Raw genomic sequence first — 26430 nt, forward strand, 5'->3', positions numbered from 1 at the left:
AACAAAGTATTTACGTTTTAATAAATACTTAAGTAAGTAGGATCAGAAATATCCAACAACTTTTACCAAAAGCACAAACTGGAGGCACCCAAACTACATTTAAACTTTGCTGAACATAGCGAGTGTTTTTAAAGATTGTTGCCGATTATAGATTAAAAACAAAATCAGTCGTTGTCGTCCCTAAAAGGTGGAAACTGCAAGTTTTTTTTTACATGAGATTACATGGATTTTACGTGTGTACTGTAAACTTCTGACTTTTATTGGTCATTTTAAAAAAAAAAACATAAAAAAGGGTAAAATATGTATTATATTTCCTTCCACTTCAAAAAATTACTCCCTGCTTTTTGCCGGTTAAACATTCAATCCAAATAAAACAAAATAATGTTATTATTGAATGAGGCGTGGTATCTCACCATCTGCGGGTCGTTCGATCGGCTAACCCAGCCTGAGATCAGTTTCAGCGTCTCTCGTTTCACCGTCCTCATGCTCCGGATCAGCGGCTGCTTCGTCACCATCTCACCTGCAGCAGAGCAACGGGTCGCACACGGTGAACACATCGCTTCAAACTCAGAGAAAGATTCGTTACGTTCGCAAAGGTAAAGCAGGGTTTAGACCAGGGGGGTTCAAAGTGCGAGGTAGGAGCTTTATTCTCATAATTATATGACTTTATTGTCGTAATTTTATTTTATTTATTTTCTTACCGAGGCTCTAATACTCTTTTGTATTTTTACTCTCAAAATGTTTGTCCACCCTGGTTTAGACTCTGTCTGTCCTGTGCGCCGCTAACAGTGACGAGAACCCAGTGGCATGTGCATACCCATACCGTTGGTCTGAATGGCGGCAGAGATGTTCTCGCTGAGGCACTTGTAGACGTTGAGCATGTCCAGGTAGATCCGGCCCAGCTGGATGACGAACGGGTGACCCACGGCCTTGCAGGCCCGGACGTTGGTCTTCAGGATGCTGCCCAGCTGCTTCACCGTCTCCGGGTCCTTCAGGATGTCGACGTTCTGCAGAGAGGCGGCACCGGTTACCACTCTGTACAACGTTTTTTTGTTTGTATGTTTTTCAAACAGGAGGAATGTTGTTGACTAACCTTGGTGGCCTGCTGGATGATGCTGTCCCACACCTGATTGGGCAGCAGCATGTATTTTTCTATCAAATGCTCCTGGACCGCCTGGTCCGTCTGGGCTCCGATCATATAACCCACCGCCTCGTAAAACGTGTGAACCTGATCAAAAACAGGACAAACATGCATGAAATGCTGGCATTTTTATAACAAACAGAACCACGTCGATCCGGAGAATTTTTTTTTACTCAGAAGTCGACTTTGCTGCACCAAAATCAGCTTTTAATTAATTAATGAAACTCAGCAGATGGTAGCAGGTTTTTGAAAGACAGTGACTAAAATTTTGCTTTATTAATTGGGAATAAATTTACTGAATCAAGTTCAAAATAATTAGAAAACAAGATACTTTTATTTTAATACAGCACATTTGCAAAACTATTTTAAACGATGAACAGAGGTGGGTAGTAGCTAGTTACATTTACGCAACCACACTTACTTGAGTAACTCTTTTGAAAAAATAAATTGTTTCAGGAGTATTTTTACTAATTTTATTATGAAGTAGCACTAATCTTCAGTAAAATTTCAGGATTTTCTATCCACTGAATGAAAGACAAACGTTTTTTGTTTTTTTTTCTCCGAAGAGTTTTTGTGGCGCTAGTGGCTCGTATTTTTTGTACAGTAGGCAGACAGGAAGGAGGGTGAGGAGAGGGGGGAAGACATGCGGTAAAGGTCGTCGGGACCGGGAGTCGAACCAGCGACGTCCGTGTCGAGGACTAAGGCCTCCAAACGTGGGGCGTGCTAACCCCCTACGCCACCACAGCACGCCGCAAGACAAACATGTTTTAACCACAAACTCACCAGACTCACCTGCAGTTTCTGTTAAAGTTTCATCAGTTTTTATTGAAAGAAACTGATTGGAAAGATTTGTTTTTGGCTAATCTGCTGGCTATTTTTGTGGATTAACAGATTAATACATAGATATCAAAAGGTGCCCATTGGCTTTTTTTTTTTTTTTTACAGAGTCTGTACTAAAGCTAAAACTGAACATGTATAGAAATATTTAAAGTCTTTTTTTCTTCCATCTTAGATGCAAAATATGTATATTTTGGCTTAATTACTCATCTGAATATGCTGCTCTTTCAGCAAAATTGTCTGTTTTGAATTTCCTCCTTTTAACTATTATTCGATCACTAAATTATCTAACAACTCAATAATCAGTTAATCATGATTAATAATCGTCTGGAGCTGACCTGCTGCGGCTGGAGGTCGCAGATGATGGTGTTGATGTTGTTCAGGATCTCGTCGATGAACGGCATCACCTCGCCCACCTGGACCTGGATGAAGTGGCGTCTGCACTTCTGCGCTATCTTGATGAAGGTGTCGCACGCCATGTCCTGGACGCCGTCATGGGTTTCTGAGAAACAAGAAGACAGAATATATTTTAAAAATTTGAAAAATAATTCCCCTTAGCTCCACCAGGTGATGAAAAAGGCTTTTGGTTCTTTATTTTTACCGTGCATGAACTCAAACAGCTTGTTTACGACGGTTTTAAGGAACTTCCAGTGAGCTCTGAGGAAGCGGGGATACTGGCCGACGATGTACATGATGTTGGAAGCGATGATGGCCTTGTTGTCTTTTCCTCTCTTCTGCTCACACAGACCCAACAGATCCTAAAAAAAACAAAACACAACAGATCCTTTAAGATGTGTTCTCACTTACAGCTGCAACTAACAATTATAATCAGACTAAAAAATGTGGCAAACGTTTTGTTTAAACTTTTTTTATATATACAAGATTAAAATATGTTAAAAGATGCAAATAAATAAATAATTCAGTACCTTTATTAGATAATAATAAAAACGTTTTATTGCCTGAAATGTAACAGCATAGCCTTTCTTTCTGCTCGACTTATCAATTTAAATGAGAAATATAATTCTTCTTTAACGGAAATTGCTAGGAACAAATTGTTTTTATTTTAATTTCATATTAAGTAGGGCTAAAAGCATCCACATTAATTATTGTATTAAACCTTGTTGATATTAGTTTTATGAAATAAATTTCTTATTTTTGCTGCTGGGAATAGACTCAAAGATTAGAAAAATTAACAAGAAGAAATACCTCTGGAATCCGTTTTATTATTTTGTCTCATTAAAGAAATAAATGCAAAAAGTAAAAGTTTGCATACTTCTACAATAATCAGGAGCTTTGTTTGGTTTTATTTATTCCATTTGTTTCAGAAATCGCCGTTGAATCGTTCTGACTAAGTTATTTTATGTTCAACTAATTACCCAAAAAGTTAGAAAACTGGCTTTTATTAAGACAAAAAAGTGTCTCTTTGTTCCATTAAAATATTGTTTGATTTACTGCTGAGCTTATAAAAAAAAAAAAGTATTTGGTATTTTGGCCCTTATTGAAAAACATTTTGACACCCCAGACTTATGTTAATAAGAAAATGATTCGTATATTTTACCTTAATGACAGTAACGAGGAATCGCTTCTCGTCTTCCTCGTGCATGGCGCCGCTGATGGACCCGATGGCCCAGCACAACGTGTTGAGGTTTTTCCAGGACCATTCAGACCCGTTCACCTGGTTGTGAAGCTTCTCCGTCATGATGCGCTCTGTGTCCGCGTAATCCAAGTGAGTCAGGTAAACTGCAGGAGGGCGAAGCGACACGAGGTCAGACGGAGTAAAGCGCCAAACCAACAGATAGTTAAGTCACCTAGAACTTTGAAAATATGAGACAAATTACTCAGAGGTTTCTGTGTTATTTTCTTGAATGGTTCTGGGTGCAGCGCCCCCCACAGGTGAGGAGGGCAACAGGTTTTTCAAACAGGTTGGTTTGTTTGACGCAGTACAGCATGAAAGCAAACCGCCTAAAAACCTTAAACTGAAGTCTGGAGCGATTTGAATGCATATGTGAACGCCAAGCAGACCAGAGACTGCTCCAAAAGCAAGAAGTGGACAATAAAGCAGGGAATTCTGGGTAAATACAACCAAAACAAATGGGCTAGTGTAGCGCTAGCTGGAGAAACGGGTTGTGGTTTTTTTGTTTTTAACCAAAGACACCAGAGAAATAAGGCAACCGTTAAAATTTGTTTACATTTTGTGAAGAAGGTCTTCTTCATAGGTTTTCGTGTGGTTTTCTTCAGTAGTTCTTGGTGCAGCGCCACTACAGGCGGGGAGGGGAACAGGTCTTTCAAACGGTTCAGTTTGTAAGCCTAAAAACCTTGGTTTCAGTTCGGGTGAAGTGAACTCTGGTTCGAATGCATATGTGAACGCCAAGCATACCAGAGACCGCTCCAAAAGCAGGAAATGGACTACAGCGAAAGGTATTCTGGGTAAAATACCCCCAAAACAAATGCACGAGTCTAGCATTAGCAGGATAAATTTATTATGGTCTTTTACCAAAGACAAAGACCCTAAAATTTGATGCTAATCCATTTTTGTTTACATTTTGTAAACGCTCATTGCCTTCTTAAGTGATTCTAGGTGTAGCGCCCCCCACAGGCGAGGAGGGGAAAAAGTTTTGTCAAGCGGATTGGTTTGTTTGACAGTGCAGTGTGAAAGCGCACCGCACCACCTGAAAAATGTAACAAATGTTGCAACTTCGACCTCCAATCAAATGTAATAACATTCTGGGTCCATGCTTAAGGCCAGATTTACTCATGTCATACGATAATAATCTGATTAAATTAGCAGAACCTGAAGACAGAGCAATAATATATCTGTCCTTAAGGATCCCTGCAGAGAATGTGAACTCCAGATGCCCCAGTTATCAGCTCATACCCAGGGTTTCCCTCATGTTCTTGTAGAGGTTGATGGAATCCGTGTCCTTCATGAACTCCCGGACCACCTCCCCCTGGTCGTTCTCCACCACCAGCACTTCCTCCGGCTTAGCCATCCGACTCACCATCAGGAGACGCACCTGCCCCGGGATATAAAAATCATCTGTCAGGACATGCATACTTCAGATGTATAAATTTACTTTAAGGCATTACCAGAGGGGGGAAATATTTACTCTACTTTAGAGGGTGCTGATTTATGAGTGCCAATGCAAGTTGGGTCTCTTTTTGGCAGCAACGCGTCTTACAGCGGTGCCAAATAATTCTAGTGCGTCTGTGAGTTGAGGCGCTGCAGGATTCAAAAGGTTAAAGCTTCTCAACCTCGTCCGTGTCAACTGCTCTACGTCATGATTCATTAATAAAACAATAAGTATGCAAAAGCATCGCTGTCAACATCTCAAAACTCTGCACAGCAGTTACATCATGCATTCAGAGCCCATACAGTCGTCATGGGCACAAATCTGCTTTTATTTTAGAGCTTTTGATAATTTATTTGACACAAACGACTCGAGTGATTTTATGATAAGAATCAGATGCAAAAGCTGCAAATGGACATTTAAAAACCCATTGGTGAGAAAGTATGTCTTTATACTTATTGTGCACATTTATAATACGTAATCTTAGCCATTTTCAACCCAAAAAGAGAAACAAGAGATGCGACATTTTGCTGCACCTTGGAGAGAACGGGGAGATAGAGCTGTCTGCGAGGCGGCACATCAAAGTGCTGGTTGCCCGAGAGCAGGGGGGACGTAGACGTGGAGAACGGACTCTCTCTGTAAAGTTCAGCAGCCAAGTGGTTCCAGTACTCCAGACAAATTTTAAAGATCTCCGTCTCTTCAACCTCCGACACCAGCAGCATGTAGTGGAGTGCCTGGATGAGAAAGGCAAGTTGAGATACAGACGTTACATCTTTAATTTGACTTTTTTCCTTAAAAATAAAGCCTGAGAACTTCCTCCCACCTCCATTAGTGTCTCTCTGAGGTTGAGCCGCTTCTCGATGAGCTGCCCGTGCTCTTTGAGGAACGTGCACAGAAACAGGCTGAGGTTCTGGATGAAGTTCTGCTCGTCGTCTTTCCCGTTGGCGTAGGCCAGCCGGATGTTGGTGTTCAGCGGCAGCATCTTAACAGAGACGTTTCTCGGTAAAAATCCGACTCTCAGACGGCAGGAAAATGAAAAAAGTTTGGGTTCAACCCACCTGTTTGAGCTGACACATGGTCAGAGTGAAGAGGGTAACAAACTGCTCCTCGTACTGGCTCACGCTCACGCCGGCAATCTCCGTCAGGCACTTTAACGTCACGTTTCGGAACATGGGAACGTTCAGGAACTGCAGGGAGATTTCAGATGTTCAACAAACTAACTGGGTTTCATATAAACCGAAAAACAAAAAAGTATCTGGTGGGAGAGTTACTCAAAATCAGAGTTGAGTAGTAACTAGTTGTATTTACTTTTGATTTAGTCACTTTTTTGAAAGAAATTTAATTTTTGGAGTATTTTTAATTATTTATTTTGAACAGACAAAGGTAAAATCAGAAGAAAAAAATAAAACAAATGATCATGCCCGTTGAATGCAATTTTATATAATCTGATCGAAAAGCAGCAGGGAGACGATACAAGATGATCTTAAGATTTCCTGCCCCTCTCATATTTAATTATCCCCACACTGAATGACAATTATATGTTTTTACTACACTGTACTTTTTCCTTTTTTGAAACTAAGCCATAGTTTTTACTTGAGTAATTTTACTATGAAGTATTTCTATTCTTATTTGAGTAAAATTTCTGGATTTTCTGCCCACTGAATGAAAAACAAACATGTTTTAATCAAAATTCACCAAACACAGATACACATCTGCAGTTTTGGTTAAAGTTTCATAAGTTTTTTTCTCGAAAGAAACAGATTTGGAAACAATTTCTTTTGCCTTATTTTTTTTATTATTTGATACCTGTATGAATTATTGTCATTTCTGTCCTTAAAATACCAAAATTTCCACTTTACTTTATATTTTTGGTTCATCTGATGACATAATTTTTAAATATTAAATTAAAAAATGTTTTACTCTTGGATGGCTACTTTTTACTTTTACTAGAATAACAAGTAAAAGTAGTGCTACTCTTACTTGAGTACATTTATTAGGTACTCTTCATGTAATCCCCACCTTATACACCAATGTGCTGATTAGTTTGGTTTCAAAGATGTATCCCAGTGGGATCCAGTTGAGAAAACGCAGGAGCGTCTCCAGGGTAGCGTGGACCAAAGGGGCATTCTGGGAGTTTTCCTAAAGGGCAAACGAGGACAAAAATATGTGAAAACCAAACTGGTATGTGATGGATCATAAATTAAGGAGATGGGGTGAATATCATACCATGACAAACTGGCAAAGCTGGAAAATCTGGGAGAATTCATTGCACATGCTGAAAGGAAAAGAAGACATTAAAGAACATCAGCATTCATAAAACCAACAAAATAAACGAGAAGGTTAGAAAAAGCCACCAAGGTCAGACTGAGGAATTTAACCTCTCAAACCCTTGGCCTCTTCTTGAGGAAAAATATACCCAAATTAATTTAATACATCGCAGCAAGAACAAGGTTTATTTGAAATGTTCTAGTGTCAAAATACTGAAAAAATATTTGGGGTCTAAACATTTCTGCCTCAGAACTATACATTTTGCTGTACGATAAGTTATTGCGATTAGCGATAATATTGTTGTTCTGAGACTATTTTCAACTAAAATAATCGCATAATAATGGAAGAACACATTCTCAAAGATCAATAAACTTTAAATTTTAATGAACATTTAACACCGAAACTTTAAGAGATTTTAAATATCAAAAATAAACAAAGCAAAAACAACAAATAAAATGAATCAAGTCTTTGTAAACAAAATTGTACTTCAAAAAAAAGGTTTAGTTGACACCAAAGCATCAAACTGAAGACATTTGCCATCCAGTTTTTGGTAGAAAGAGGGAAAAGAGAAAAACAATAAATCACCCGATGGAAATTATTGAGCTCGTTTTAATTTATCATGCGGTTAACTGATTTATTGCTTTATCGAGATATCAATAATTATCAATTCGTTTGTTTTAAATCTCTGGAAAACTGGTGGCACTGGCTTTCCAGTTTTATCCAATTTTCACTCCTCGCCATTGTTGTTTTATTTTTAAGCAGTTGTGAGGCAAAGTTTAAAACTTTAATCTGCTGCTGCGGAACTTACTCGACAGGCTGTTGCTAGGTAACCAAAGAATTGGTGAGTTGCTAGGTAACCAGAATGAGTGAGTGAGTTGATTCCACCAACTTAGCTCAGCTGGCTGTGAGAGGTTGAGTGGCTGAAGTCTCCCCTCTGCCTACATTTCACAGAATGCTGTGCGGTTCTGGATCAGAGTTCAGTGAATATTCTATCAGATGTATCATATATTGATCATGTGTTTATTGTGATACATTATTGATTTATTTTCTTGCTCTAGTTCTCTCATTATCCTCACTTCTCTGTTTTTCTTCTTCGCATCGGGTCACAAGTGTGAGAAACGGATTTTTGGTCTGTGAATTATTGAACCCAGATATTTAGTCGTACAGTTTGAGCTAAAATATATTCCCCAGCTTTAGGCTACCCCCAAGACATTTTTTTTTTATCACAAGTGCTTCTCAAGTTTAATAGAAAACCTTCCTCTGACGGTGAGATTAATGAGTAATGTTGAGGATATTTAGTTGGTTCTAGAGTGCAGTGTTGATCAAATCAGTCCAGCGTTAGATTCAATCTTTTTATGTAGGATATTGGGGTTGATCTTCAATCCAAAGCTCCACAACAGTCCTGTATTTTGTTGTAAGTTTCTGCTTACAACCAAATACATGTAGTTGTTGCATAATTAGATTTTCAGGGGACAATCGTCTCACATGAACATCCTGCGGGAGAGACGGTCAGCCTGCTGCTTGCTCAGCATGTCCTTTTTTGGAGACATTTCAGTTTATTGAGGGCAAACAAGACAGCTTGTAAATTTTTTTTAAGAAGGTAACTTGAAAAATAAACAATTTGAATCACTAACCGCCTGATGGAAGACTCCAAGACTATAAATAGTGTAGAAAATAAGACTATTTATAGTCCAGAACAACACATACTTCTGTAACAGTGATACTACTATGAAATGATAAACTGTTTAATTGCCTTGTTTTACTTTAACAGCAGTCTTGTTTATTGTAGTCAAAAACAGCAAAGTACAAACAGAAAGGTATTAGTCACCTTTGCTAATAAGGTAAATAATTAATGTTCATTCAGTGCAGCAGGGATTGTTAAATTAAGATATTTTTTTCTTCTGATTGTAGTGGTTTTTCATCTCAACCTGGAATGGCTGCATTCATCAACAAAAGCATAAAGTTAATATTAGGGCCGGGGGATTATCGTATTGTTTATCATTTATTGTGATAAATTCTGATTTATCGTTGTCACTTTTTTTTTTTTGCCTGTAACTGTTACAAAACCAATTGAAATAATTTTGTTCCTTAACATACCAAAATTTTCACATAAATTTACATTTTGGTCCATCCCATGTTAATTTTAAGTATTACATGATTGACAATTTGATCAGTTACTCAGACTTTTTACCAAATACTTTACTTTTGAGGAATTTCTTGAATGGCTACTTTTTACTATTACTTTAGTTAAAATATATTTGAAGTAGTTCTACTCAGAGTTGGATAGTAACTAGTTACATTTACTTGAGTAATCATTTTGAAATTTTTTACTTTTATTAGTACTTTTGCTACTCTGTACTTCTTGAGTAATTTCATCATGAAGTATTTCTACTCCTACTTGAGTAAAATTTCTGGATTTTCTACCCACTGAATAAAAAAATTAAAAAACATGTTTTAACCAAAAGTTCACCAGACACACACATGCAGTTTCTGTTAAAGTTTCTTAAGTTTTTTTTTTATTGAAAGAAACAGATTTGGAAACATTTTCTTTTATCTGATTTTGTTATTTTTTGTTACTTATATGAATTATTGTCATTTTCATCCTTAAAATACCAAAATTTCCACTTAACTTTCTATTTTGGTCAAGTAGTGCTATTCTCACTTTAGTAATTTGTTGAACTTTTTTCTTTCACTTGAGTAAAAATATAGTTTAAGTACAGCTACTCTTACTTGAAAAAACTTTTGGGTACTCTACCTAGCAGATGACAGCGACTTCATTCATTCATTCATTCATTCATTCATTCATTCATTCATTCCACAAACAGCAGCAGCAACATGTCCGACTCTCACCTGTCTTTCAGGTGCTTTGCCTTGACCTGGGTCATCTGTCCGCTGGAAAAGTCAAAGACTTCCTCACTGAGCAGCTTCAGGATGACCATGTTGTTCTGACAGAGGCTCTCGCTGGTGCGGCTGGCGCCTACAATGTCACTGATAAATGTGGGCCAGTGTTTGGGCCACTCCTGCTTTAGGATCTGTGAACACATTTTATTAAATGCATCAAAATCAGTCGAAGAAGAAGCAAAAGGAACGTTTTCTACTGTCATCATAACTATAAAACTACCTTAATCTTGAAATAGTTACTATAGTTTACTTTTTGTTTTCATTAAATAAGGTTGTATGTTCCTCTAATCAATTTAAAATAATATTTTTAATAGGGTGTAAATAGAATATGCTGAATAACATCGATCATTCCAACCATAAAAACATTGTCACCTCTGTTTCCCTTATTTGGTCTGCTGTTTCACAATATAATGGCACCAACATTGGTCAGAAAATAAAGTTTTAAGAGACATGAATCAAAATTAATATGATGTAAATCCAAAACTTGAGGATTTAATAAACATGAACTCTTAGAAAATTATTAAACTTACCTGAACCAGGATCATGTTCAGCTTTCCAATGTACACTTTCTCTTTCTACAACAGAGAAAAAAGGACATGAATAATCCTTTTATATAATAAAGTTGAACAAACTAAATTATTAAACCAGTAGTTTTTGTAACGGGCTGGACAAATCTTTATAACATTTATAAAGTTCAACTAAACCTAAATCATAAGCATAATTACCGTAATCATAACATTACAAGCTTCAGTGGCTGGTAAACTAACATTATTCCTAAAAATTCACCCACTAATTTGTTGATTATTTCAATCAAACGTCATACGTAGAGCATTTTTTATACAACAGAGCAAAAATTACACATTAAAAATTAAGTAAAATAGCAAAAAATTATAAAAAATAATGTTACAAAAGAAAAAGAAAAGTGGAAAAGAAATTTTAAAAAGTGTAAAAACAGGAGAAGAAAAAAAAAGAGCTTGTAAAGAAAAACTGCTGAAAATCATGTTATGCTCCTTTTTTTTTGTTGATCTATCACAAATAATCCAGACAAATTTCACAGAAATTGTAGTAATTTTACAAACACAAAACACTTCCAGCCCTTTAAAAAGTCATCTTCTGCTTAAAGTTTTTTAAAATAGAGAACATTTCCTAGACAAATAGCAAAAAAGAAGAAAAAAAAGAGTAAAAAGAAAAATATGCAAAGAATAATTTAATTAGAGTGGAGGAAGTGTGGACAATTATTTAGATTAGCATCCAAACTAAACTAAAAGTCCATCCAGTTGTTTGTCCAGTAACACAAACACAAAGTAATACTTTAAAATAATTGTAACTTACTGGTTTCCTTCTTGTTTTTCAGTAAGTTTGGTGTCACAGAACTCATTATTCTGATGTTATCTTAAAGATATACTGACCTCTTATGAAATGGTGCAGGTGTTGACTTTATGACATCAGAAACAAAACATCTCATTTATTTTAAAGTTCAGTAAAGTTAAAGGTCAAACTAGGCAGTCAGATTCTCATCTATTCCATATTTGGATTAAACATTTTTGCATTTCTCTCCAGAATGAAGAGCAGAAAAGGTTTTGCTTCCTTTCCCATAAGAACAATCAAAACATCTGAGCTTTTAATCCAGCCTGAGACGGACCGAGACGTCCAATTTAACCCTGCGACCTTCTGCGACTGAAAACTCTGCAGCAGGCTGCATGTTCTCCACCCAGTTCTTTAACTGCCGCTTCTTTTCTCCAAGTATTCATATGCTGGGAATCTACTCATATTTTATCTCTATGTGGGTTTTTATGTGACCGACAAACAAAAAGTAGGAAGTAATTATGAAAGAATGCAGAAATTTTACCCAGAAGAAATTTTCTTGGATGATAAATTGTTCCAGAAGTTATTGCGATAAAAGATTATATTGTTGTTTTGAGATTATTTTAAAGTAATAATAATGCAAGAACACATTCTCAAAAATGAATAAACTTTAAATTCTATTGAATGTTTAACAATGGAACTGGAAAACACTTTAAATATCCAAAATAAAAAAAAATAAATAAATAAACAAAATGAATTATTGAGTCTCTGTAAACAAAATTGTTGTTCAAAATCAGGATTAGTTGAGACGAAAACACCAAACTGAAGACTTTTACTATCCAGTTTTTATAGAAAGAGAGAAAAACTATAAATCGATTGAGCTTCTTTCCATTTGTAAACACAATTGATTGATAAATTGATTTATTGCTTATTGTGGCAGGCCTAGCTGCAACTAACAATTAATTTAGTTACTGATTATTGTGACAATTCATCAAATATTTGTCACAATAATTTGACGATTATTTGATTTAAAAAAACTGGCACATTCTATAGATTTTTACATTTGAGCTTTTTACTAATAAATATAAAAATAGAAATAAATTAAAATATGCAAATAAACAAATTCAAGTTCTTTCTTAAATAAGAAAGTAAAACATTTTATTGCCTAAAATGCAACAACGTAGCATTCCTTTAGTGTACGATAATGATTTATAGCAAATTATGCAAGTAAAACAATATTTATAAAAACATCTGAAAAGCTCAACACTTTCTGCTTTATTTATTGATTGTATTTTTGGATTAACAGTTTAATAATTACATAGTTAAAGGTTTGGGGTTTTTTTGCAAAATTTGAACCAGTTGAAGCTAAAATTGCTGTTTGAGAAGTTCTGGTTAGAACACATTTTACAGACTAAAGTTGTTTTTTTAGTTTCAAATGCAAAATGTATGTATTTTTGTACAGTTTTGGCTTAATTACTCATCTGAGTATGTTATTTTAGCAAATGGCCTTTTTTGACTCTGTAAACTCCAGTTAATGATTAATCGATGACCGAATAAGTTGACGACTATTTCAATAATCTATTAATCGTCATTAATCGATTCAGCCCTACCTTTAAAACTCACATTCAAACTAGTTTTGCACATCTAGAAACAGAAATGTGTCCCATTTTTCATTGTCATTGGATTAAGCGTGTAGGTCTGGGCTTTAATTAGGCCTCTGGAACACATTAATATGCTGTAATCCAAACTGTTCCATTATAATTCTGGCTGTACGTTTACGATTGGTTTCTTCGCTCCTAACAGGTTTTGGCCATGAGCCTCTTGTCTGCTTTCCTATTTAATTTCCCTTTGGGAAATAAAGTATTTCTGAATTGATTTTGAATTTGATTAATGTTCTCCTTGTCTGGCCTGTCAGTTCAGCTGGATGGCCTCGTCTTTGCAGGTTTTCAGATAGTCCACCATCTTTTCATTATTGGGATGTTTAAAGCTTGTGATGGCGTTTTATAAGCTAAATCTGCTTTTAACTTCTGAAGAACTCCCCCCTCCCAACTTGTCAGCTGTGCTAAGTTACACACAGGTTGACAATTTTCCAGTTGTGTGATCTCTGGAGGTAAACATTAGCACTAAACTTTATTGAAAGGTATTAGAGCAAAGAAAGGTTTCATGCATATATTAAAAACAGTTTTTTCAAAACTGCTGAAAAAGCATGTGATGTCTACTTTTGTTGATCTGTTATGTACAAATTTGTAATAATGTTGCAAAATGTGTAGATGTTAAAGGCACAAAACAGAAAACAGAGCTAACTTCCTAGACTACAACACAATGTAAACATTATTTAAAGATTCACTCACCTCTACACTTGAAGCATCCGATGAAGTCTTAATAATGAGCCCAACAACATACTTTTTTATACCTGGCAAATACACAAAGGCATCAGAAAGAGAGCGTTAGCGTCGCCAACAACAACATTTATGTCAACATATTCTGACATGACGAGCTGCCTGAAGGAAATTACACAATAACCCTCAATCTGCTGGCATCAAGCTAACTACCCAACTTATCCCACATTTTTACACTTTTAAGAAAAGAAGGTGTGGCCCTCCACTTTCATACTGTTGCAAAGCCAATTGTAAACCACGAATATTTACTGCAACTACCACTGAACTGCTGCAGGGCAAAAACATTCTGGTCAGTTCAGTGGAAGTTACATTTCCTTTGTGTTTTTTTTTTTACATGCAAAACTATCAATGTGATAGGTATGTTTTAAAAAAGAAAAAACACAAAGGAAAGAAACACTAAGTTTCAGCACCCTCGCTTTTGGCTGTGCTGGAAATGATGTGCTGGGGTGTGGTGAGAGGAGCCGAAAACGAGGCAATACTCTGACACAAGGGGGAAAAGACATACTTGCCGGTCGCCCTGCACTGGGTTTGCCACTTGAACAAAATTCAGGCATCTACGGTCAGAAGCAGGTAAGTCTTAGGTCAATGGGAAAAATGAATTTTTAGTAAACTTATAGAAGAATGGAGGGAGGCAGAATCAACTGATTTGACATTGATTACCAATTCTTTTTCTCTCTCTCTTCAAAAACAATAAAATTGAGGGCAATTATCAGTTATGTCTTTTTATTTTTTAGGCCTTAAAGCTGTTGGTGCTTAAAAAGCAAGCCGATGGGCAATTAGGCAGAAATTAAAATCTGGACATTAAACCATTTATGGTGTTTTTCAGTAGCATAATCAGATTATTGTACCAACACAATGCACATACATGGCATCATCTGACGTTATGCATCTTTAAAAATCTACGAAGGAGCATTAGGGCCAGGCTAAGATAAAAATCTAACTACGAGACTGAAGTCGCAACAATGTAAGAATAAAGTTGCAAGAATAGTATTATGAAAATGAAGTTGTAATAATAAGTTGTAATAATCCCAAATTAAAGTCATAATGCAAGAATAAAGTCATCTTTACCTGATTAAAGTTGTAATAACGAGAGAATAAAGTCATAACGTGAGAATAAAGTCATAAAAATGTAAGAATAAAGTCGTTGTTACCAAATGAAAGTTGTAATAATGCAAGAATGAAGTTGTAAGTAATTTGTTGTAATATTACCAGAATAAAGTCATAATTCGAGAATAAAGTTTGTTACCAGATTAAAGTTGTAATAATTCAAGAGTGAAGTTGTATGTTAATAGTTGTAATATTACTACAAGACATAGTAATGCAAGAATAAAAATAAAGTTCTAATGTTATCAGTACAAAGTTGTGTGATAATAGAGTCATAGTAATACCAAAAGGAATTCGTAATATGAGAATAAAGTCATATTACAAGAATAAAGTTGAATGACAATGAAGTCAGAATCACACCAAAATAAATTCATAATGAGAATAAATTGAAACATTTCCAGAGTAAAGTTGAAATAATGAGAATACAGTCATAATGTTACCAGAATAAAGTCGCAATAAGTTATACTTTGTCATTTGTTTTACAAATAAGGAAATACTTTAATTTTTAACACATCATAACATTATTATCAGCGGAAGGACTTTTAAACAATCATAAAATAGTTTTTTGAAGAAAGAACCACACGGTTTGCCAAACTGCTCACATTAGATCTTAAAAACGCTCTAACTTTATTTTCTAATTAAAACAACTTTTTCTATTAATCTACCAACTCTCTTCTGGTAATATTGCATGTTTGTGCTCATAATATAATGCCTACTCTCGTAATTAAAAATAAATAAATCTCTTAGCCTAGCCCTAATATTACTTCTACCAAAAACCTACCTCAGCTACACATCAAGGCAAAAATGAACATTAAGATTTCTGGAAAAGTCTGTCTCTCTTGTGACCAGAAAATTTCCCAAAAACTGCGTAGGACTCTACAGGGAACAGTGGAGAGGGTAACTGCGTCAAACTACCCCTTCCTCACTCCCTATGACAGCAAGAGGGCAAAGCAGCAGATCAGAACCATCAGATCCCAACAAACTGACATAAAAACTGCAAGCCAGGGTGCTACCATTTCATTTCATTTAAATAGTGACAGTATTCATCTACTACTTTTAAGAGATGCCAACAAATCTAAGTGAATTTTAAAAAACTGCTGGAGTGTTTGAGTTTTAGTTGCTTTTTCTTCTAGCTGGTCCCAAAAGTGAGTGCAAGCCAGTGGAGCAGAAAACAGTCTAGCATGCTTAGCAGGGGAATACTCTTCAACATGGCAACCACACGTCACAACATTTAAACCCACATTAAACGCCGAGTACTGTTACATCCACCACAGGGTGAACGCTTACCTTCACATTGATTTCGGGGCAGAATCTTCCATCTTGTTTTGATAACTGTTTCCAGTATCTGAAGAGCATAGTACTGTAAAAATGCAACAAGGAAGCAGCATTAGCAAGGAAGAAAAAAAACTTTAACACTTGAGAACAAGAACTGTGTCACCTTAATACAAACCAAAAACAGTTTGTTGGCCTGGATTTCTAAAATTGATTGGACTGATCCATTTCATGCAGATTTTGCACCTTGCCTATGAAAGTCTCTACACAGAGCGTTACGCTGAAAACGCTGCAGATGTCCTGCTGTTACTTCCAGCGTCGCACCAGTTAGCAAAAGGCACCAAAAACATATGCCGACCTATTAACCATGCAGAGCGCAGACGCCTCAGATTGAGGTCAAAAATGCTACAAAAGGCCATCTCAGGTTGGGAATCAAGAACTTGCAATTGGATATTTCACAGCGTATCATTTCAAAATGAATTTTTTTAAGTAACTGAGGCTAAAAAGACAAATAGCTGAGGAAAACTAAACCATAGCTTTATTAAAACTGCATAAAGGAGAAAGTGATGAAAGTTGTTACTTAACGAGAGACGAGAGACTAGGCCTGTCACAATAAGCAATAAATCAATTAATCGCATGATAAATTCAAACAAGCCCAATAATTTCCATTTGCATAATTTATTATTTCTCTTTCTACCAAAAACTGGAGGATAAAAGTTTTCAGTTTGGTATTTTGGTCTCAGCTAGCCCTTTTTTTTGAAGGATAATTTTGTTCACAGACACTTCATAAGTCATTTTGAAGTGTCTGTAAAAATATAAAATATTTTTTGATGTTTAAAATGTTTTCCAGTCCCAGTGTTAAATGTTCACTAGAATTTAAAGTTTATTGATTTTTGAGAATTTGTTGTTGAATTATTATGCCGTCACCGTTATAATTGGGATTTGTTGCATGTTTTATGCTGCTGTCTTGGTCAGTTTACTCTTGGAAAAGAAATTTCTTTTATTTCAATTAGTTGTTTTTCCTGATTATATAAAAGATACTCAATTACATTCATACCATTACATTACTTGAAAATGGTCCAAAACAACAGTATTATTGTTTATCGCAAGAAATTCTGGGACAATTTATCGTTCGGCAAAATTTGTTATCGTGACAGGTCTATGACAGACTATACCTTCGTATAAATAAACACTCAGGAATCTATACATTCGCACATTAGATGAAAACTTTTATTAGGCAGGGTGACTTTATAACACCTGGTATAATTCCTAAAAACAAGAACTGGATCTGCAAGTCAGAATTTGTGGATTTCCTGTGACTTATACATTACACATGTAAGATCAGGTCTTTCTGGATGGATGACTTTCCCCCTTTGTCATTGTAGAAATATAGCAGGGCTTTCTTTCTTGGTTAGTTTTCCACTAGACTTGGTATGATTGGGGACCAAAGTTGCAACATTTGTTATGTTTTCAGTTTCAGCAGTTTGCTTCCACGCTGCACTGTGTCCAACAAAGAAAAATCTTAGAAGAACCTGTACACCAAGAAGTACCAAAAGAAACGCCAGACAAACTTCTGAAGACAACACTAAACGCAACTTCCAGCTTGAAAGGAACCAAAAATGGAGCGGCGTCAGATTTCAACAGTTGTAGGATTTACCTTTTGTCTTTTGCAAAAAGCCATTTCTCCCGCTACCGCTAGACTCGTGCGTTTCTTTTGGTTGTATTTACCCAGAGTACCTTACACTGTAGTCCACTTTCTGGTCCGCTTGGCGTTCACAGACGCCTTAAAACCACGCAAGAGTTCACTTCAATCGAAGTTAGATCTAGGTTTGTAGGTGGACCAGAGTTTGTGTTTTTGGTCAGCATCAGACTTTGACAATGTCCTTCTCTGTAGTTGTGTAAATCTACAATTCTTTTTCTGACAGTTTCACAAAGTTTTTTCTAAGGAGTTGATGTAACTCTAAATTGTAGGCTAATATGAGCTTTAAATTATAATATTTTTAGCTCAACAAATGCATTCCCCAGCAAAAATGTACAGTTTTACTTAGAGAATGAAAAGAAGAAAATAATATTTAATCACTGTACATATGGCTGGACGATACGGCTGAAAAACGTATCACAACAAACATTTCATATCAGTCGATATCAATAATTATTGATTAGTTTTTTTGTTTTAAATATCTGAAATATTCCCATCTGGTGGCGTGAACTTTCTTGTTTTATCCACAGTTTTCACTCCATGCCATTATTTGTTAGTTTTAGGTTTAATCAGTTATGAGGCACCGTGGAGAAAAATGAAACTGCAGCTGTGCAAGTTACTCAACAGGTTGTTGCTAGGTAACCAAAGAATGAGTGAGTTGCTAGGTAACCAAAGAGCAAGTGAGCTAGTTGATGCCACCAACTTTACTTAGGTGGCCGTGAGAAGTTGAGCAACTAAACAGCTTCCTCCAACTACATCTCCCATAATGCTGTGCAGTTCTGGATTGGAGTTCAGTGAATATTCTATAGATTGAACATGTATTGATACTGGTCATGTGTCTATCACTGCATTTATCATTACTGATTTATTGTCCAGTCCTAATTGTATGTCTTCAAAATGAGCATTGGCTTTTCTTCTTCTGCTCATAATCTGACCCTTTACTTTGGTATGGTGCCTGTCACAATAAAAAAATTAACATTATGTTGAATTAAAACGAGCGTAATAATTTCCATGTACATGACTTAGCGCTTTTCTCTTTTCTTTACTTCTACTAAAACCTGGATGACATAAGTCTGGTGATTTGGTTTGATTAAAATATTTAAGGAAACTTTTATTTAGAGAAACATCAAAATTCATTTTATTTGTTGTTTCTGTTGTTTTGTGTCTGTATTTTTGGATATTTAAAATGTCTTCCAGTTCCAGTGTTAAATGTTCACCAGAATTTAACGTTTATTGATGTTTGATCATGTGTTCTTGCACCATTACACCATAACCATTACTTGAAAATGTTCTCAAAAAACAATATTATTGTTTATCACAATAACTTCTATTTATCAGCTAGCTAAATTTGTTATCATGCAGGCCTGATGGTGCATTGTTTAATTCTATCCCACATGGGCAATATGCAACATTTTAAAGTGGTATAATGGTAATCTTACTGCAACAGTTTACATACCTTCTGATTGAATTCTTATCCTTACAATTATTTCATTGTCTATCGATGCCACAGTAATAAAAAAAATGTTTTCCAATCCAAGTTAATGCTTTATATTACATGAAGTCATAAAAGAAAACGGAAGTGAATCTAGTTTTACCAGATCATAGCAGGACGGTTAAATGGTATAAAAAAATAAAATAACTCCCAACCCCATGAACTGAGGCAGGAACACAAAACTAGTTCATCACATAAAAAAAGCAGGTGTTTCACCGCACAATGGTGGCCTGACTGAAATATTTCATTAATCTATTAATGAGTGCAGAAAATATTATTAAGTGGTACAGTGGGATTGGGGGGATTAGAGGTCAGAGCTGCAAAATCTGCAAACCTGCAGATTTGATTTAAGTATTTATACTTCAGATTCTAAAAGCATTTAAAAATGCTTAAAACTGCCTGTTTTAATAGTTGAAATCACCAAATTAAACTTTATTAAGCAGTAATGTGCACAGTGAAAGGCGTCTTGGTGCTACAGCAGAAGCTAAGAATCACAGGCTTCCTTATCTACAGTCAATCAGAGCCAAAGTAAATAAATGCCGCTCCTGGATTGGCTGGTGTCGAGTAGTGTTGTGCCTCTGTATTTCAGCTTCCCAATCTGGATTTTCTTTGGAATATTTCATATTTGCTTTAAGAACAAAATGTGCAAAACAAGCATGCTTTCCAAGAACAATTTGCAGGAAAAAAAATCAGTGAATACTGAACTGTGAACACTGTAAATCAGCTAAGAATGTTAAAGCAAAAAAATTGGAGGGAAATCCGTCACAATTGCAATAATATAAATACATACCCCATGTTAATTTTAAATAAATCTACATGGGCATGACTGAATTGATTCCTCTACAGAGTGGCACCATTTTACTCCCATTAATCTCTATAGAAACCAACACTTTTATATTTTATAGCACATTACTTGTACACTTTAAAAAAGAGGTCACTGTTGCATAAGATATGTGCCTGTCCTCAGATTCAGTTAAAAAGGTTGAGGTGTGAACAGAACCAGACCTAAACAGGAAAATAAAGCCTAATGCATTTTTATTTTAGAAAATATTATCCACTAATCCCAGCAAAAAAATCCTTATTCGGAAATTAGCTCCAAACAATGCAATGTTTTTGATACCCAATCCAAGATCAGGCCTTTTTTCCAACTTAAGTGTGTTGAATTGTTACTTAATTTCATCATTTATAACCCAAACTACGTTTCTTTATCTGGTGCGTCATAAGGAACAGCGAGACCAGCCGCAGGTTAAGTTCTACAAAAAAGGCAAATAAAACATTTACTTCAGAGATATCACTGTTTCTTGAGTTGACTGTTTCAACGGTAGGGATCATCAGTTCAAGAGAACATGAATTTTAGAGGGGAGAAAAAATAAAGGAATGACTTGTAGAATAGGATGTTATTAAAGCAGGATCACCAAAGTGCTACAGATAATATATGCTGAGAGATTAAAGGTGAAATCTCCTTACAGGCACAGTGACAGTGCAACACTCACAGGTGTCAACTGAATGGCAGAACACATGGATTGATGCGTTTTTATTTCACCTTTAACTCCGAAAGTGCAAAAATCAGCACAGGAGACAAGAAGAGAAACTCCCAAATCTTTTCTAACGATTGCTACCATAAAAGGTTCTGGCCATTTTTTTTATTTAATTGAGGTAAACAAAAGAAAAGGGAATAAAAGGAAAGATGAGAAGTAAAGAAGAGAGCGTAGTCAGGAACAGAGCCGTGATCCCTACAGCTGAAATTAAATCATTTAAAAATTGTCTCAGGACAATGGATCCTACTGACTGCAGCCTGCACTCCCCCTCTGTCCAGTGAAACAGATGCAGGAAAAAAAATGGATGAACAAAATTCAGTCAAAAGTAATTTAAAAAAGGGTAGACCTTTTGGAGGCCTGCCGTCAAAGCCTAGCTGTGTCAAGATGCACGGGATGACACACCCTCTTTCTTCCTATTACAAGCCATAAACATAATGGAACATTGTGATTAATATCAAATAGTCACAACCTGAATGTATTACATTAAAATATATGTTACAATTACTTTATTTCCAGACCAAAAGCCAAATGTTTGAAGGTGTTTACCTTTGGCTTCCTCTCTTCTTCTACTCATTTGGCAAATTACATATTTAAACCTAGAAAAGTACTATTAACATGTCAACTCAGACATCAGCGACTTATTGTCAATCATTAAAAGCAATCTTACAGAAACAAAAACAAAGCACATTTAAACAATGCATATGTTCATATTACTTTGAGGAAGCTGCACTTAAAATGCTTTCAAAGTTGGAGTCAGTTTCAGTTTCGCAGTTCTGGCTCTCTTAGGGTTAAAAAACAAAATGAAACTCGGTGGATTCAATTCTCTGAGTGCACAAAGCCATAAACTAAAATGACATTTGTTTTATTCTACTCATGAAGTGTAGAAAACTGTGCCAGATTTGTACATGAGAGAAAAGCTGCTGGCTTTTATGTGCTTCAAATGTTTATCTGGGTGGTTCAGATTCCTTTTTATTTTCATTTGAGTAACTTTTGCAAGTTAGGGCATGGGTCAACTTTCTAAATGAGTTATATGTGCATAGCTAAATGGCTAACACAGTATAATACTTTATCAATACATGATAAAGAGCTTGTAATATGTGTTTTATTCAAATAGAAATCTTCCTCAAAGCAAAATTAAATGCATTTCCAGCTTCACTTTCTGAATTATGGCGAGCTTACTTTGGTGTTCATGTTTTGCGAGAACTCCAGGATGGTGTCCACTCTTGTCCACGCGTCTGGATGCTCTTTTAAGTGTGTCAACACTTCCTGCGCCATTCTTTGCTGCGATACAAAAACAGAGGGAACTTTTCAAGGTTCATACCAACAAAACAGTTTATTTTAAAGAAAAGAATATGGTAAGAGAAACTAGATTGTTGATTATTCCGGGTCCGGTTTGGGTTAATGAAGCCAACAACGTACCTGAGGTCCCACGCCATGATATAGGCAGTTCACCACATTATCCAGCAAGTTGATATCCAATTTCTGGTTGAAGTCCAGCAGCTGTTGTGCTGCATGGTCTGCTAATATTGTCATAACTGCTGGCATAAAGTCCTGTAACAAGGACAGGGAGGGGGTCATGAATGCACAGAGCACACTCAGTGGGCAAAGTCATGTGAACCGTTCGTTAGGAAATGAGTCCAAACAGCTGACAAACATCACAAACATCATTTAGAGAGCTGTCACTTTGAGAAGTTAAACTCATGGTGTCACATGTCTGACAATGTTTTGGAGGAAATAAGATGAATAGATGAAGAAATTTCATTCATCTTTCTTATGGTTCAGCTTTGCTTATTCTAGGTTATTAGGCAGAATAACAACTCTTGATATTCCCAGCCTGGACTATACAACACCAAAACTATTGAAGATGTAAATTAAACAGGCGATTGGCTGCAAAATGTGACTACTAAAAGGTAAAATAGGTCAACATCGATTAGCAAATTTGAGCAAGCAACAGAAATCCAAAAGTCTGTGATTTTGCTTAGTTTGTGTAGACCAAACATTTCAGTTTCCTCTTATAGGACCCTGAGCATGCGGTTTGAAGCAAGCTTGCTTACAACACACCAAGGGCTAAAGTCACACTTTATTAAGGTTTTAACGAGCCACGTGCCGGATATACAAAGCGACGTCATATTGTTTACATCTGCATGTAACGGAATTCAGTCCAAAAACAGACTCCAACTCAAATCCAAGGCTAGAAATATACACTCAATCTGACATGGAGCTCAGTAGGAAGTTATTCCCAATATCTCTGCCGAGACGGGTGTAAACAACGCGCACACGATGCTATAATTAGCCCGCAAATGACGCTCCATTTGCAGCTAGTCGTTACACGAACTGGTCACATGTGGTCCTTTCACTGCTCACTACAACCACTCCCACCAAGGATGCCAGAGACAGAGGACGCCCATGCAAACACGTTACTATCAAGCTGGTTCATCACCACTATGAAGTTGGTGTGCATTATTCTTGATGCGAAACTCTTTCCGGTATTGCTTGGATACAGATAGCAGAGGTTACGATGCGCACCTAGCAACATAAACTTAACATCCGCTCGGATCATGCACAGGAGTGGATGCTGCTACAGTCAGTGGGAGAGGCGAGGGTTTAACCAGAAAGCACATGGTTACTTATTCATCTGCGTTGTCGCACTTTTTGCTACAATTTCTCCCTATGACAAAAGTTCCAGCACTTTTCCCCCTGACTGCTAACATTAGCTTAACTAATACAGTTGCGAACGCTAGCTAGCGGTCAGTCAATGGCTGCTTGGTTATCCCTACTGATGCTGGCAATGCTATCCGAATTCACTTATTTTCAAAAACACCGTGACAATATAATGTAGCGTTTAAACAGCATATATACGTATCCCTACAAATATATGCATTTTAGTACTAAAAAAACACAGCACGTTTGCATTTAACCCTGGTTACCTACCTAAAAGTCCAAGGCTCTGACTCAAAAGAGCGGCGTTTGCCAAAAGAAGCTACAAGGTTAACAGTGAAGCACTTCACTGTTGATTTGGAAAGATTTCCTATTTTTGCTGCTGTTTCAGCGTTGACTAAATCCAGCTCCAGCAGCGAATGATGCCTAGCTGCTAAGAATGTTAGATTCCCAAAACTACAGTTACGGAAAACCGAGCGAGCTTCCTTTCCGATACATTTTACGAAAAAATAAAAGTAAAACCTTGATTCACTTATTAATTCGTTACTCTTGTGATTTTTCCGGCGGGGCGGTATAAAGGTTGTGGTGCCTGCGCCTCCTCTCCTCTCTCAAGCAACTAACTCACAACCGGTTGAAACCGGTTCAGACTGGGAGATTCCATCTCGGTTTAGTTTTCAGCCGATGGCGCCGCGTAAAAGTTTGGACCGAGATTCCGCCCACCTAGCGCGCTGATTGGCTGAAACCATGACGGAGACTCCCTTCTCAGAGTCCCATTGGCTAGATGAGCTGTCAGTCTATTTCAATTCGCTCAAGCGCCCACGCGACTTCTCCGCCCGGAGAGAAAAAGAGGGCAGACTCCCATGCAGAGTGGACTTCTGCACGATTCAGCGCATCAAACTCAATATCCTCTCATTCAAATGGTATTTTTCTTTATTTATATCATCAATAAGTTAACAAAATGCATTACAACCCAGGCATATTTCACAAAATTAGCAAAACAAGCCCAGGTTTACGATTATAACCCGTCGGAGTGAATGTTCTGCTACTTTTTAAGGCAACATACCCTGCTATGACAGCGACTGTCACATTCAGGTAACACTAGAGGGGCTGGACGATATGATGAACCGCAAGCGCCATTCATTTGCCTGTTGCTTGTAAGCTGGTAATTTTCCACCAGCCACGAGTGGGAGTGGTTATGCGATCACCGGGGTTAGAAAGCGACCTCAAGGAGATTTTGGCTCCTCTTGAGTGACTGACAGCCCTGCAGATATCGGGGAGACTGCAAATATCAGTGTCAGCAGCATCACAGGCAGGACATGTAGCGACATGCTGCGTATTTTCTTGCAAATTAGGCGCTTTTAATGCACAGAGAGGATGCAAACATGACAGCGTGTTTTTTTTCTTCCTCCTGCGCTGCGGTCACGTGGTGCCGCGCGGTTCTTGATGGAAAAATACTGGGATTTCGTGTGTAGAGGAGAGAGTACACAACCCAATAAAGTCACTCGGAAAGGATTTTTTTTTTCTCAAAATGCCATTTACCCAGCAACACTGTCAACGCTTATTTTTTTGTCATGATTTGCATTTTTTCCATACCCAATTAGGTGCAATATGTATTTGTGCATGACATTTTTCAACCTTCATCCAAAAACTAAACCAAAAAACATGTAGTCTTACACTCAATCACAAACATAGGCACAAACATCTATAATAAACACATCAAAGCTGTTAAATTATTTGAATAATTCATTTATAGAAAGAAAAATAATAGATTTATTACATAGCAGCATATTTAAATCACTTGTTTGTGACTTTAAGCTTGAAAAATAATTTCACTACGAATATTACAGACTAGTTAAAAAGGATCTTTTAACACAAATTTTCATTGGTTAAGAAGCTGACAACATGGAAAGTTAAGTGGAAGGAAAACAATCAGGGGAAGAAGCTCCCTAAACTATGATGATCCTAGAGTTTTAGGAAGCTTTATAATACATTAACTGTGATAAGAGTCAATGTTTAATGAGCCACGAGACAGGTGTATCAACAGCTGTCACATTCTGTTGATAAGCTTTAAAGAGTTTCGTTTTTATGGAGTGTTATTCGCGGAAATGAGAGGCTCGCCATTCACAGTGTGCTTTTTGCAAGCACATTAATGGAAAGTTGAGTGGAATGAAAAACATCAGGAAGGAAACATTCATAAACAACTTGGATCTTAGAGGTTTAGGGAGATTTATGATACGTTAACTGACTGGAGTCTGTACACAGATGTACCAACAACAGTTTCCAGCTGTTGCATATTGTTGATAAATTTAAAGATTATTCTCACTGTTTACACTGAGCTTTAATGGAAAACTGAGTGGCAGAAAAAAACAAGAGCTTAGAGGAGATTCACAATGAATCCCATGTCCTTTCTTCCACTAAATACGATGCCTTTTGCATTTTATTTGTAAATTAATTTTGGAACTGGCACGGGAGGAACAGAATCTACATATGCTGACACATTTATGGAGATAAATACCTGCCTATATGACTGTGGTGTCACTATGACTAAATAGCTAGCTGACTAGTTTTATCTAAAAGCCACATAGTGAATTTATAAAGTGTTGTTGAGTACGGTGGCCGACAGGTGCAAATGCGCAGCAAAAGAGAAAACATGCAAACAAAAAAAAAACACGCGCACAAATTAAATGCGGCAAGCAAAAAGCGAATAAAATGCAGCAAACAAAAAGAGAGACGCAAACAAAAAAGAAG

General features: G+C 36.6%; 1 protein-coding gene across 4 annotated transcripts in view; it reads right to left on the reverse strand.

Annotated features, from left to right (window-relative positions):
* The window catches only part of LOC102216981 (exportin-1), a 29959-nt gene extending 5627 nt beyond the window's left edge, over positions 1-24332 (reverse strand). The window contains exons 1-19 of one of the 4 annotated variants that reach the window (XM_005795156.3): positions 23956-24332; positions 22444-22575; positions 22204-22305; positions 16311-16383; positions 13872-13933; positions 10746-10790; positions 10165-10346; positions 7273-7321; positions 7066-7185; positions 6105-6233; positions 5870-6028; positions 5583-5780; positions 4854-4992; positions 3537-3718; positions 2580-2736; positions 2317-2480; positions 1094-1228; positions 824-1007; positions 414-520 (exon numbers count right to left, since the gene is read on the reverse strand). In XM_005795156.3, coding sequence (XP_005795213.1) covers positions 414-520; positions 824-1007; positions 1094-1228; positions 2317-2480; positions 2580-2736; positions 3537-3718; positions 4854-4992; positions 5583-5780; positions 5870-6028; positions 6105-6233; positions 7066-7185; positions 7273-7321; positions 10165-10346; positions 10746-10790; positions 13872-13933; positions 16311-16383; positions 22204-22305; positions 22444-22569 — 2313 coding nt within the window. In that variant the 5' untranslated portion in view covers positions 22570-22575; positions 23956-24332. Of the gene's footprint in view, positions 1-413; positions 521-817; positions 1008-1093; positions 1229-2316; positions 2481-2579; positions 2737-3536; positions 3719-4853; positions 4993-5582; positions 5781-5869; positions 6029-6104; positions 6234-7065; positions 7186-7272; positions 7322-10164; positions 10347-10745; positions 10791-13871; positions 13934-14424; positions 14474-16310; positions 16384-21370; positions 21438-21570; positions 21588-22203; positions 22306-22443; positions 22576-23955 lie in introns of those variants that run through there. The other 3 variants (XM_023326918.1, XM_023326919.1, XM_023326920.1) reach the window with 3 other exon arrangements.
* Positions 24333-26430: the final 2098 nt, after the last annotated feature.

The sequence above is a fragment of the Xiphophorus maculatus genome, chromosome 22 (assembly GCF_002775205.1).
Source record: "Xiphophorus maculatus strain JP 163 A chromosome 22, X_maculatus-5.0-male, whole genome shotgun sequence".
In the NCBI taxonomy this organism is placed as follows: domain Eukaryota; kingdom Metazoa; phylum Chordata; class Actinopteri; order Cyprinodontiformes; family Poeciliidae; genus Xiphophorus; species Xiphophorus maculatus.